At 50.2% G+C, this 14,400-nt stretch overlaps 2 protein-coding genes across 6 annotated transcripts in view; one reads left to right on the top strand and one right to left on the bottom strand.

Annotated features, from left to right (window-relative positions):
• Positions 1-13,393, bottom strand: part of RNFT1 (ring finger protein, transmembrane 1) — a 54,135-nt gene extending 40,742 nt beyond the window's left edge. For 2 of the 5 annotated variants that reach the window (XM_029611783.1, XM_029611781.1), the window contains exons 1-2: positions 13,184-13,393; positions 12,322-12,380 (exon numbers count right to left, since the gene is read on the bottom strand). In XM_029611783.1, the coding sequence (XP_029467643.1) occupies positions 12,322-12,347 (26 nt within the window). In that variant the 5' untranslated portion in view covers positions 12,348-12,380; positions 13,184-13,393. Of the gene's footprint in view, positions 1-12,321; positions 12,381-13,147 lie in introns of all 5 variants that reach the window. The other 3 variants (XM_029611784.1, XM_029611782.1, XM_029611785.1) reach the window with 2 other exon arrangements.
• Positions 13,394-13,515: 122 nt separating this feature from the next.
• LOC115096731 overlaps positions 13,516-14,400 on the top strand; it is a 49,313-nt gene continuing 48,428 nt past the window's right edge. The window contains exons 1-2 of the mRNA XM_029611786.1: positions 13,516-13,705; positions 14,076-14,222. Of these exons, the coding sequence (XP_029467646.1) occupies positions 14,112-14,222 (111 nt within the window). The 5' untranslated portion in view covers positions 13,516-13,705; positions 14,076-14,111. The remainder of the gene's footprint in view (positions 13,706-14,075; positions 14,223-14,400) is intronic.

Below are 14,400 nucleotides of genomic sequence, written 5' to 3' on the forward strand. Positions count from 1 at the left end.
CTTGGATGCAGCTCCATCACTGCTCTCTACATTAATGGTGGGGGTGGAAGGGAAACAGAACCAAGAGTTAAGAGAAAATGATAAGTATGAGAGAAAAAAATGTGTGAAGCTTGCTGGGCAGACTGGATGGGCCGTTTGGTCTTCTTCTGCCGTCATTTCTATGTTTCTATGTTTCTAAGATACCTCTCTCCAAACCATGCGCTGCTGAGCGACTGTCGGCTTTCCCCTTTGTTCTAGTTTAAAAGCTGCTCTCTCTCCTTTTTAAAGGTTAGCGCCAGCAGTCTGGTTCCACCCTGGTTAAGGTGGAGCCCATCCCTTTGGAAGAGACTCCCCCTTCCCCAAAAGGTTCCCCAGTTCCTAACAAAACTGAACCCCTCTTCCTTGCACCATCATCTCATCCACGCATTGAGACTCCGGAGCTCTGCCTGCCTCTGGTGACCTGCGTGTGGAACAGGGAGCCTTTCAGAGAATGCTACCCTGGAGGTTCTGGATTTAAGCTTTCTACCTAAGAGCCTAAATTTGGCTTCCAGAACCTCCCTCCCACATTTTCCTATGTCGGTGGTGCCCACATGTACCACGACAGCCAACTCCTTCCCAGCACTGCCTAAAATACTATCTAGGTGACGCGTGAGGTCCACCACCTTCACACCAGGTAGGCATGTTACCAGGCGATCCTCACGCCCACCAGCCACCCAGCTGTATACATTCCTAATAATCGAATCACCAACTATGACGGCCGACCTAACCCTTCCCTCCTGGGCAGTAGGCCTTGTGGAGATGTCCTCGGTACAAAAGGACAGTGCATCACCTGGAGAGCAGGTCCTTGCTACAGGATCCTTTCCTGCTACACCAGGTTGATGCTCTCCAATCATAAGACCTTCTTCCTCCAAGGCAGCACCAGGGCTGCCAGTCTGTGAAGTTGGGATTTGGCTACTATGTCCCTGAAGGTCTCATCTATATACCTCTGTCTGCCTCAGCTCCTCCAGGTCTGCCACTCTAGCCTCCAGAGATCGGACTTGTTCTGAGAGCCAGGAGCTCTTTGCATTGCATGCACATACACAACTTCTCACCAGCGGGTAAAAAGTCACACATGTGACACTCGATGCAAGAAACTGGGAGCCCCCCTCATCTCAATTTTGTTCAGTTCCTAGTTAAGTTTTAGGTTGCTATGGGAGTAGGAATGTGTCTAATTAAGGTCCTTTAAATGTATTAGTGAATTCACTATATGTCTGGTAGTGGCCTACAGGGGTCTGATCGAACTCTCAATAAAGTTTTGTTTTTGGTTTTTTTGTGAAAGTGGCACCTGCCTATAAATTAAAGGATGAGCTAGGGGTGGGAAATACAAACAGTCTAACTTCAGTTGGTCAGCCAGAGTGACTTACTGCTCTCTTGATTAACAAATGTTGGTACCTATTCAAACCAAGTCACACTACCTCACCTTTCCAAGGTGAGTAACTGAACTGAACTTTTCAACCTTTTTACTTAGGTATACACTGCGCCTAGCTTATTTCTAGCTTCTGGCTACTTTTTTTCTTTGGGGGGTGTTTGTATTTAAAAAAAAACAAAAAACCACAAAACACTCAGTTCTGCTTACTAGCTGCCTTATTGACTATTTAAAAATACAAACAGTCTAACTTGTTTATTCACTGCCTTACTGACTATTAAAAGCACAAAACACACTAAATAATATTTCCAGATAGTTAACTTTGCCCCAATACTTTTAAAAAAGACAATGTCCCAAGCAAAAAAAAAAAAAAAAAAAAATCTTACCGATTCCTTTCAGCCACCAGCAAGGTGATCCTCTCCTCTCAGTGTTCCCACTGGAATATGGATGGATTAGAATCCCCCTCTTGCCTCAAGACTGCCACCACTACCACCATCACTTCTGTGAAGGTTTGGGGAGCCATAGCCAACCCGAAAGGGAAAGCTCAAAACTGGACGTGCTGATCCAGCAACATAGACCACAAAATAAATGGAGCACCTCCCCCATCCCTGCTCACTCAGTGGGACTGGAACTATCGCTTCTAAACTTAGTAACCTCTGCAGAGTCCCCTCTACTGTGCCCAGTTTGTTTCGCAACAAGCAGTGGAACTCTAGAAAGGTTTCCCTGACCAGGTGTGGAAATTCTAAGGCATAGCCATCTCGTACTACCTCATCTGAGGTGATCTTGACCCACTCCTCATAAAAGCAGGACAATCTGCCCCCTACTGCTTCCACAGAGGAGTGGGTGAGCCTGGCTTCATAGCAAGGCCTTTCCTCCTCCAGTCCCTTGACCGTCACCATCTCCGGAGGATCTGCAGGAACCCTGAAAGGACTGCTGACATCCCAACGACTATTTTGGCCCCGAAGCCAAGGCCCCTTACCAGAACAAAACCTCCTTGAATCCCGAAAATAGGACTGGGATGGAAATACTTTATTGCTCTTCTTATCCTCTGGCAACCTGTTCCCTTTCGATTCCCATAAGGACTTCATCAACTGATACAGATCCTCCACAAATAGAAGCTTCCCTTTAAAAAGGGAGATTACACAGCTGGGACTTGGACCACATGTCCACAGACCAAATGTGGAACCACAAAAGCCTGCGTGCAGCCACTGCCAAGATCATGCTCCTGGCGGACGTATGCACCACATCATACAGCGTATCTGCCACATAGGCCACTCCAGCCTCCAAACGTGCCGAATGCATGGGGCTGAGCACCCTGGTAGAAGCCTGCTCTTGTGCCTACTGAACCCAGCACAAACAGGTACACTACATCATGCTGCCAGAGACTGCAGCCTTAAGGCACACACCTCAAAAATGCGCTTCAATTGAATCTCCAACTTGCGGTCCTGAACATCCTTCAGAGCAGCCGAGCCCACAACTGGGATCGTAGTCTTCTTAGTCACCGCAGAGACCTCCGCATCCACTTTAGGAGTCTCGAGGTGATTCAAATGCTCCTCCAAAGGATAAAGCTTCACTATAGCCCTACTGACCTTCAAGCCTGCTTCCTGGAAATCATACTCCCGGCTGATCAGCTTTTGAATCTTCTTAGGCAGCAGAAAGGCACTGGGCGTGCTACACTATCCATCAAGTCCTGACCTACCAGTCCTAGACCAAAACTCACTCAACACTATCTCTCACTATCTTTTCAAAAACCAACTACTAGAGACTGCAGGATTTTGCACCTCCACCATCTGCTGGAGACAGAGAAATACTGACAGACTGCAGGTGGCCCCTCAAGGTATAGGGCAGAGTCAGTCAAAGCTTTCTCTGTCTCCATCTGCTGGAGGGGAGGCAAAACCCAGGAGTCTGGACTGATCCAGGTATGTACAGGGAACTTCAGAATATAAAGGGAAAGCGGAACATTCCTTTTTTTTTTTAAACTCTCAAAATTGGATCCCACAGTGATGTTTCTGCAACTATATCCTCTGACAATCTGTGCAATCAAAGCAGAAATTTCCTCCTTATGGAAAAGGTGAATTAAATCCTCTTCCTCATCGCCTGATTCTAACTCTCCTTCCTCATATGAATCTGGTAAACCCTCTGTTACATTGTCATCATCTAATAAAAGAATCAACTCTAGAGTTTCACTACATGCATAAGATCTTCTGAAACCCTTTTTTTCCCTAATATTAAAGTATTAGCATGAATGGATGAGTTTTTGTATTTCCTTTTAAAGCCCAATGTAGAAATTTAAAGAAATCAGGAGTATAGATAAACTTTCTGGAGCAAACTGTTTCAAAAAAGCCTTCGGGAGATAAACACGGCAGCTCCGATGCCTGAGAGACACTGTCTCTCCAAACTCCTGATGCATCTTGAGTTGGAGGCAAGATGGTCACCACATCCCTAGCAACCGCTCAGCAACCAGTTTCAATGGTAGGAAACGGAAATCGCTGAAGATTTTTTTTTTTTTTAATGTGCCAATTTAGCGGTAGCTTTGCACGATTCAGAAGAGAGATTTTTGAAGAAACCCCTATTTTTTCAGAATTACCTGACTGATCCATTATTTTATTTATTTTATTTATTTATTTATTGTTTTTGTTATACCGAGTTTCATGACAGGCATCACATCAACCCGGTTTACAATTAACAAAGTGTGAAAAGCATAACGTAGCGTATTAAACAATATTCTCAATAAGAACCTTGAACTTTTAAATACAGGGAATCAGAAAAAGGATGTGAGAAAGTTACAATAAAACAGGGAAAAATTAACTTGGAACTGGAAGAGGGGAGAGAAAGAACAGAGCAATATTTACATTTTTATATTATAAAATCAGTTAAGATGACTCAGAAAGTAGAATGGATTGCTACAGAAGTTCACTTTTTTTTTCTTCATCAGAAAGCACAGGCAGCTTGAGCTTGAACTGCTTACAAAATGAAAGCGCTAAGGTAAGCTGTTTTATGCTCAAAAGCTGCTATGCTGACAGAAATGTGCAAGACAAATCGTCAGCTTTTGACTCAATCTACTGTCTGAAGTAAGATGAGCAGAGAGTGGCTCATAAGAACATAAGAAGTTGCCATACTGGGTCAGACCAAGGGTCCATCAAGCCCAGCATCCTGTTTCCAGCAGTGGCCAATCCAAGTCACAAGTACCCAAACAAACACTTGCCAGGTACTTGGATTGGCCACTAAGTAGATCCCATGCTACTGATGTCAGTAATAGCAGTAGCTATTCCCCAAGTCATCTTTATTAATAGCAGTTAATGGACTTCTCCTTCAAGAACCTATCCAAACCTTTTTAAATCCAGCTACACTAACTGCACTAACCACATCCTCTGGCAACAAATTCCAGAGCTTAATTGTGTGTTGAGTGAAAAATAATTTTATCCGATTTGTTTTAAATGTGCTACTTGCTAACTTCATGGAGTGCCCTCCAGTCCTTCTGTCATCCGAAGGAATAAATAACCAACTCACATTTGCGCCTTCTAGCCCTCTCATGATTTTATAGACTTCTATCATACCCCCTCTCAGCCATCTCTTCTCCACACTGAACAGCCCTAACATCTTTAGCCTTTCCTCATAAGGGAGCTATTCCATCCCCTTTATTATTTTGGTCACCCTTCTCTGTACCTTCTCCATCGCAACTATATCTTTTTTGAGATGTGGCAACCAAAGTTGTACACAGTTCTCAAGGTGCTGTCTCACCATGGAGCAATAAGGAGGCATTATGACATTTTCTGTTTTATTCACCATTCCCTTCCTAATAATGCCAAAAAAACATCACAGCATACTAAGCCGATTTCAATATATTATCTACTATGACACCTACATCTTTTTCCTGGGTGGTAGGTCCTAATATGGAACCTAACATTGCGTAACTTACAGCATGGGTTATTTTTCCCTATATGCATCACCTTGCACTTGTCCACATTAAATTTCATCTACCATTTGGATGCCCAATCTGCCAGTCTCGCAAGGTCCTCCTATAATGTATCACAATCCGCTTGTGATTTAACTACTCTGAATAATTTTGTATCATCTGCAAATCTGATTACCTCATTCATCATATTCCTTTCCAGATCATTTATAAATATATTGAAAAGCACAGGTCCAAGTGCAGATCACTGAGGCACTCCACTGTTTATCCTTTTCCACTGAGAAAATTAGGAAAATTAGTTTCTTACCTGATAATTTTCGTTCCTGTAGTACCAAGGATCAGTCCAGGACACCTGGGTTGTGACTCCGCACCAGTAGATGGAGACAGACTAAAACTTGTGGGCGGAGCCATATATGCCCCTGTGCCAGTCACAGCCCCTCAGTCTTACGGAATGTCAAAGTAGAACACAACCAGAGAAGTAAACAAAACTAGATACCGCTAACTAACGGGGAAGAAACACCCCCTCTGGAACCGGACTCTCCAACCGAGAGAGCGAACAAGCGAAACAGAACAAATCAAAAAACACAGAGCGGACTCTCCATTACTTCAGCGCAGCACTGCGGGCGGGATCCTGGACTGATCCTTGGTACTACAGGAACGAAAATTATCAGGTAAGAAACTAATTTTCCTTTCCCTGTACGTACCAGGATCAGTCCAGGACACCTGGGATGTACCAGAGCAACCTACTGAGGGTGGGAAGCAGAGAGTCCCGCTCGGAGAACCCTCTCTCCAAAACCCCCGGAATCGGTAGCCCGCACATCCAGCCGGTAATGCCGGATAAAAGTATGCAACGACTTCCAGGTGGCCGCCCTACAAATCTCTTGAGGCGACACCTGAGAAGCTTCCGCCCAAGACGCTGCTTGAGATCGAGTCGAGTGAGCCCGCAGCCCCACAGGAAGAGGTTTTCCCCGCACCAAGTACGCCGAACCAATGGCCTGCTTGAGCCAACGAGCGATCGTTGTGCGGGACGCTGCAGCTCCTTTCTTTGGTCCAGAGAACAGGACAAACAGATGATCTGTGACCCGAAACGGATTAGTAACCTCCAGATATCGGAGAAGGGATCTCCGCACGTCAAGCTTCCGTAACTCCCTCTCTTCTGTAACAGAGGAGTCTCCGCACGCAAAAGCGGGCAACTCCACCGATTGATTCACGTGAAACGACGAGACCACTTTCGGAAGAAAGGAAGGAACCGTCCGTAAGGAAACCCCCGACTCGGAGATACGCAAGAAAGGTTCCCTACAGGACAGGGCCTGTAACTCGGAAACACGCCGTGCCGAGGCAATCGCCACCAAGAATGCCGTTTTTTAAAGTGAGATCCTTAAGAGTTGCGCGTTCAAGGGCTCAAACGGCGCCGTGCATAGAGCGGAGAGAACCCAATTGAGGTTCCAAGCCGGACAAGGAAGACGTAACGGGGGGCGAAGGTGTTTAGCACCCCGAAGGAAACGAGCAATATCCGGGTGAAGCGCCAGAGACTTACCTCGCAAACACCCAAGCGCCGCCACTTGGACCTGTAGGGAACTGCACGCCAGACCTTTGGCCAGACCCGCCTGGAGGAACGCCAGAACATCAGAGACGGAAGCCGAAGTGGGGTCCACCCCGCGCTGCACGCACCAGTCCTCAAAGACCACCCAGACACGGACGTAAGCCAAGGACGTCGACTGCTTCCTGGAACGCAGTAGCGTGGCCACCACCGCATCTGAATAACCTTTTCTCTTCAGTCGATTCCTCTCAAAAGCCATGCCGCGAGACAGAAGTGATCCGCATCCTCCAAACAGACGGGGCCCTGATGGAGTAGGGCCGCCATTCCCTGGAACCGAAGGGGTGCCGCTACTGCCAGTTGTACGAGGTCTGCGAACCACGGCCGGCGAGGCCACTCCGGTGCCACCAAGATCACATTGGCCGGGTGCAACTCTATGCGCCGTAGAATCTTGCCGATCATCGGCCACGGGGGAAACACGTAGAGCAGCACATCCGTCGGCCAGGGAAGCACCAACGCATCGACGCCTTCTGCCCCCCGCTCTCGACGTCGACTGTAAAATCGCGGGGCCTTCGCGTTGTGCCACGTGGCCATCAGATCCATGTGGGGCACCCCCCACGTTTCGCAAATGAGAAGAAACGCTTCGTCCCCCAGCTCCCACTCTCCGGGATCCAGACGATGACGGCTGAGATAGTCCGCCTGCACGTTGTCGACTCCCGCAATGTGAGACGCTGCGAGGTTGCTGAGATGTAGCTCCGACCAGGCCATCAAGCGCTGAGCTTCTTCTGCCACCTGGGGGCTCCGTGTCCCCCCCTGCCGGTTGATGTATGCCACGGTGGTCGCATTGTCCGACAACACTCGGACTGCCTTTCCCCGCAGCAACGGTAGAAAAGCCTGCAGGGCCAGACGGACCGCCCTGGTCTCTAGGCGATTGATAGACCACTGGGCTTGCGATACTGACCATAGGCCTTGAACTGAGCTCCCTAGGCAGACCGCTCCCCAACCGGAGAGGCTGGCATCCGTGGTCACCACTGTCCAACTGGGCACCAGGAGAGAGACTCCGGCGGAAAGATGACTGGGGTCCAGCCACCACCGCAGGCTGGACCTCGCGTGTCCCGCTAGAGGAAGCGGTAAATGGAAGTCCTCCGAGACCGGCTTCCAGCGGGAAAGCAAGGATGACTGTAAGGGTCGCAGATGAGCGAACGCCCAGGGAACCAGCGCCAGCGTGGAAGCCATAGACCCTAGGACCGTAAGGTAGTCGCAGACCCGCGGCTGGCGAAGAGACAACAAGCGGTGCACCTGAGTTTGCAGTTTGCCCCTCCGTTCGAGCGACAGAAACACCTTGCCCTGCTTCGTGTCGAAAAGAGCTCCCAGATATTCCAAGGACTGCGTGGGTGTCAGATGACTCTTGCTGAAGTTGACCACCCATCCCAGGGACTGCAACAGATGGAGGACCCTGTCCACCGCCATCCGACACCGATCCTCGGACTTCGCCCGAATCAACCAATCGTCCAGGTAGGGATGGACCAGGAGACCTTCTCGGCGCAGTTGCGCCGCCACCACGACCATCACCTTCGTGAATGTACGAGGGGCCGTTGTGAGCCCAAACGGGAGCGCCCGAAACTGGTAATGCCGGCCCAGAATGCAGAATCTGAGGAAGCGTTGGAACGACGGCTGAATGCCTATGTGAAGATACGCCTCCGTGAGGTCCAGGGAGGCCAGGAACTCGCCTGGCCGGACCGCGGCGATGACCGACCGAATCGTCTCCATTTTGAAGCGAGGAACGCGAAGGCATCGGTTCACCCCTTTGAGATCCAGAATCGGTCGGGACGTGCCGTCCTTCTTTGGTACGATGAAGTAAATGGAGTAACGGCCTTTGCCGTGCTGGCTGACCGGAACGGGGGAGATAGCTCCCAAGTCCTCTAGGCGGCGGATGGTGTCTAGCACCGCCGCCTTCTTTTCGGGAGCCTTGCAGGGTGACACAAGGAACTTGTCCACTGGAGTGCGAGCAAAATCTAACGCGTAGCCATGTCTTATCACGGTGAGGACCCACTGGTCCGACGTTATTCCGGCCCATCTCTCGTAGAACGACAGCAACCGCGCCCCGACGTTGGGAACGGCGTGCTGAGGCTGCGGCGGGAGAAGAGCCGACCCCCTTTCATTGTGAAGATTTGGGCGCCATGATGGCCAGGGCACCCCCTGGTCTACCATAGCGCCTCCCACGAAAGGACTGCTGATGAAAAGACTGCTGCTGCTGCCGCCACTGTGGGGTACGGGAGGAGGAAGACCTGTACGATTGCCCCGACGACCTTTGAGGGCGCGACTTCCTGGGCCCACGAAAGCGGGACCTGGATGCAAAGGAAGACCGCGACCTGGATCTATCTTCAGGCAACCTGAAAGCCCTATTTTCCCCCAGGGAAGCCATTAAATCATCTAATTCCTTGCCAAACAGTAACTTACCCTTGAATGGCAGCGCCCCGAGGTGAGCCTTAGAAGAGCCATCCGCCGCCCAGTTGCGGAGCCACAGGAGGCGGCGCGCCGAGACAGCCGCCACCAGGGATCTAGACGAAGTGCGCAGCAGATCGTGGAGTGCATCTGCGCCATATGCTATTGCCGCCTCCAACTTATCCGCTTGCGCTGCCTCGTCCGCCGAAAGATCCGCATTGGCTTGGAGGACCTGAGCCCAGCGCAAGCTAGCTCTCAAAGCGAAATTCGTACACATGGCGGCCCGAATTCCTAGCGCTGAAACCTCAAAAATCTTCTTGAGCTGTACTTCTAGCTTCCTGTCCTGAAGGTCCCGAAGGGCTGTCGCTCCCGTAACTGGAATAGTAGATCTCTTCGTTACAGCCGAAACCGCTGAATCCACCTTGGGGAGCTTGAGAAGGTCCAGCGCATCCTCCGGGAGCGGGTAAAGCTTGTCCATGGCCTTGCTGACCTTCAAACCTAACTCCGGAGTGTCCCATTCCCGGAACATGATGTCCGTTGAAGAAAAATGGAACGGAAAAGCAACTGCCGGACCCGTGAGGCCTAACAGGACCGGATCCATGTTCGCTTCTTGACGAACCACCGCCGGAGGGGGGTCTATTCCCAGTTCCTGGAGAATGGCTGGAATTAGAGGTGGCAATTCTTCCCTACGGAATAGCCGGACCACCTTGGGATCGTCGCCCTCCGCTGCCTGTGACGCCTTTCCTGCTGCAGCTGGAGCGGATCCGTCCCCTGCCACGTCATCAGCCCCTTTTTGTGGCTCTTCAGAGGCATCAGTGTCCGCCCCCGTGGAGGAATCCGGGTCCGCCTCCTGTGGGACGCCACGCGGAGGACGTTTCCCCCTGGAAGCACTCGGGGGCCCACTGTTGGACTTCTTCGGCGGTGGAGCCCTGCAGGACTCCCTCCGGCCGCGCTTGCCCTTACTTTTCCTACATTTCAGGACTTTGCGCAGCAAAAGCGCAAAATCCTCTGAAAACGAGCTGGAATCCGAATCAGCCTCATCTGGGCTCCCCGGGGACCCCGGGTCCCCCGAGGGACTCCCCCCCGCCGGGTCCCGCTGAGGAGACAGCGCAGGAGGCAAGGCCGCAGGCCCTGCCGCTTCCCGCGCCATTTCGCGGCCCGTGGCTAAAATGGCCGCCACTCCCGCGCTAAGCGGGAACAAATCCTGGGGCTTCTCCAACGCTCCCCCCCCGCTCGGCGGTGGTCGCGCGCGCCGCACACGAGTCCCCCGAGACGCCCCGGACGACCCTTCATCGCCCGGGATGCAGGAAGCGCATAGACCGTCGCGAGAGAGACGCGCGCGCGCCGAGCCACAGGCTCGGCAAGCGGAGCCACGAGGCATGCCGGTGAAACGGCGCGAAGAGGGCCGCAACAGAAATCAAAATGAAGAAAAGGAAAAATTTCGCGCGAACGGCCTCCCCCCTGTCAGCGGCGCCCCCCCCCTGTCAGCGGCGCCCCCCCCCCCCGAGAGCGGCGACGCAAGGAACAGAGAGCCGAATAAAAACAGACAAAACTTTTTTTTTTTTTTTTTTTTTACAAAAACAAAGCCTGTCGCTGTCCGCGGTCCTGGAGCCCTAGTCCAGCAGGGGTGAGTGAACCGGGCTCCCCGGTGTCACCCCTGACACTGCTAATTAGCAAAGCTGGGTCCTCGACCCTAGCAGTGGCCTCAACCGGGGGGGGGGGGGGGGGGTAGTCCCCTCAGGACCTCTCAACCCCTCTGGGAGGCAGGGCAGACGGACGTCAGTGACAATTTGGCAAAAATTCCAATTAAAGAACCAAAAGCCTAACCTGGCCTAACCCAAAAGAAAAGAAAACCAACCCTGACGGAGTACCAGAATCAGGGCAGGGAGGAGCTGTGACCGGACCTGCACCATCTACTGGAGACAGAGTAAGACTGAGGGGCTGTGACTGGCACAGGGGCATATATGGCTCCGCCCACAAGTTTTAGTCTGTCTCCATCTACTGGTGCGGAGTCACAACCCAGGTGTCCTGGACTGATCCTGGTACGTACAGGGAAAACCATTTAATCCAACTCTATTTCCTGTCTTTTAACCAATTTGTAATCCATGAAAGGACATCACCTCCTATCCCTACCCTACACTGCAGGAGATCTGCAGGTGCATGGCCAGGAGTTAGATTAGTAACTCTACAAGCAGCAGCATAAAGGTTGTTTTAGCCCAAACAAAAAAAAAAACTGGCTGTAAAGTTAGTAAAAGCTTTTAGGTGTGCTGACCAATCGTCCTCTGCATTAGAATGTTCTCTGGAGGCAGAGAACAATGGCTTGTAGGATTCTAAATGTACAGGTGAGGTAAAAAAAAAATAAAAAATTATTAACTGCCTCCAAATGCAGGATGAGCGAGAATATACCCACATACTCTTGACTGGTGGGCAGAAGGACAAAGAATAATGGATTAGATCAGGGGGCATAGCAATGAGAGCACCTGTGACACCCCCCCCCTCACATTTTAGGGCCCCTCCCCCAGAAACAATATGTCAGCCCTTAGAGAGCCTGAAGGTACTGGAATCCCTGCTAGTCCATGATCCCCTGTGCCTTTAAAAAGGCTAATGAACAGGGAAAAAAATCCTTTCTGGATTCACATCAACCCTATATCAGACTGCAAACAGTTCAGTTGTCAATTTGGTGAAAGAAAAACCAGAAGAAAACTGGAGGAAAAGGCTCAGCTACATGTTAATTGCCACTAAAAATCGTTTTTAAAACTTCAGACCATCAACTAGGCCTACATCTAACTTCAAAATGGTAGAGGCGATTGTTTTCTTCACCTCCAAAAAACACCTTGGGGAAAAACATTAAACTTTGAAATAGTTCCCTTAAAGAACTGGGCTGTAGTGAGCAGTTTAGGATTCTTGTGACTGACACCTTTTTACAGTTTGCAGGCTGGTTTAATTCTGGAAGAAACAATAGAAGGAAGTCTAGAAAAGTTTCCCTGCCTTCTCTTTTGCAGGATCAAAAAATATCCAGCAAAAAGTATCACACATTCCTACCTCTCATGATGAGGCCGATGCTTCATGGTCCCAGCCACTGGCTCTCAGATCTTCCATCGCTAGGAACACAAAAAAGTTAATAACCCCAGCCTGTCACCCTCCTGCTCCACTCACCTCAGACCACCACCCTCCCCCACTAATTCCATCCTCTTGTCACCAGTCACTCCAGCCCACCACCCTCATAAGAACATAAATTGCCATACTGGGTCAGATCAAGGGTCCATTAAGCCTAGCATCCTGTTTCCAACAGTGGCCAATCCAGGCTATTAGTATCTGGCAACTACCCAAACACGAAGTAGATCCCATGCTACTGATGCCAGTAATAGCAATGGCTATTCTCTAAGACAACTTGATTAATAGCAGTTAATGTAGTTCTCCAAGAACTTATCCAAACTTTTTTTAAACCCAGCTACACTAACTACATCCTCTGGCAAGAAGTTACAGAGCTTAATTGTGTGTTGAGTGAAAAAAAAAATGTACCCGATTAGTTTTAAATGTGCTATTTGCTAATGTCATGGAGTGCCCCCCAGTCCTTCTATTATTCGAAACAGTAAATAAAACATTCACATTTACCCGTTCTAGACCGCTCATGATTTTAAAAACCTCTATCATATTCCCCCCTCAGCCGTCTCTTCTCCACGCTAAACAGCCCTAACCTCCTGCCACCAGTCACTCCAGCCCACCACCCTCCTTCCACCAGTCACTCCAGCTTCACCCTCCTGCCCCACTCCCCCCAGCCCAACACTATCTTCCCTTCTGCCCCATTAACTACAGTCTGCCACCTTCCACCCCCGATTTACTACTTCCACCCTCCTGCTCCAATTACCCCAGTCCGTCGCTCTCCTGCTCCAAGTACCCCCACCTGTAACCGTGCTGTCCAGGTACTCCCAGCCCGTCACCCTTCCTCCTGCATCAGCTTCCTGTCATCTCCGGTATGCCAGGGTTAAAGGGCAAAGAGCAGCGGCGCCCGCCCAAAGAGCAGCCGGGGACCGGAAACGGGACCTCGCCCGTGGCAATGGGCCCCTAGCCTCGGAGAGGGAAGGGGGGTAAGGAGTGGCCATTGATTGGCTAAACGATTCCACTTTATAAAGTTTGTGCAAAGAAGGGGAGGGGGAAGGGGAGGGTCCTCCTCATTCACGTGACCCACCGTCTAGCCTAGTCGCGCTCTGACGTCGCCGATGGTTGCCACAGCAACGGGGTCAAGCGTCTCTTGGCCTGGAAGGTGCTGGGAAGCGCAGTCTTCGGGGTCCGCGTTCCGGAGCAGCGGCGGATGGGAAGCGAATCCAGGGCCGGTGTAATCGTTCCAAAAGCGTCTCTCCTACCTCCCTTCATCCCCATAGCGATCTCCGGTCCGTTGACTCCTCCCCTCCCCAAGCGATCCCAGGTACATTCACTTCTTCCCCCAAGCGAATCCGGATCCGTTCACTCCTTCCCCACGGTGTTCTTTGATGTATTCACTTCCCCCTCCCGGCGATCCCCGATTCAATCACTTACCCGCTTATCCTAAAACAGGAGGAGGAGAAAGCAGAACGGGGCTGTGAGGTGGGTGAGTGAAGGAATCCGGAGGGGGAGTTGTCCTACTGCCACCAATGCTTTTGTTTCTTCAGCTCGCCCCCTGCAGTCCGGCGCCTGGGGGCCTTGCCCCTCCGGTACGCCACTGTTAATAACTGTCGCAAAATTAAGCAAATTAACAATAAAGTATGCTGCTGTGTTTACACTTTCTGTGACTGATGGATCTCTTGTTGCTTTCTCAGTACTATAAAATTGATCGCAAGAACACATAAGAATAAATGGATAATTCTAGAGAGACATCAAGATCTCATCACAAAGGATTTTCTAATGTGCCTTGGTTAGACTCCAGTCTAAAGGAGACATTATTATCGGGGAAACCATGGCATAAGGTAAAAAAGTAGTACTTAAATTTTCCTTTATAGAACAGATTTAACCTCAGGTATTTCCAAATTTAGTGCTATAAAACTTCTTCATAAGTGTATATCAAACAATACTTTTTGCAGAAGAAAATAACTTTTTCACAGAATGTTGTATTCTTCAGAATTTGAGGGTTGTCATGTAAATTCT

The sequence above is a fragment of the Rhinatrema bivittatum genome, chromosome 8, assembly GCF_901001135.1.
Source record: "Rhinatrema bivittatum chromosome 8, aRhiBiv1.1, whole genome shotgun sequence".
Taxonomy (NCBI): Eukaryota; Metazoa; Chordata; class Amphibia; order Gymnophiona; family Rhinatrematidae; genus Rhinatrema; species Rhinatrema bivittatum.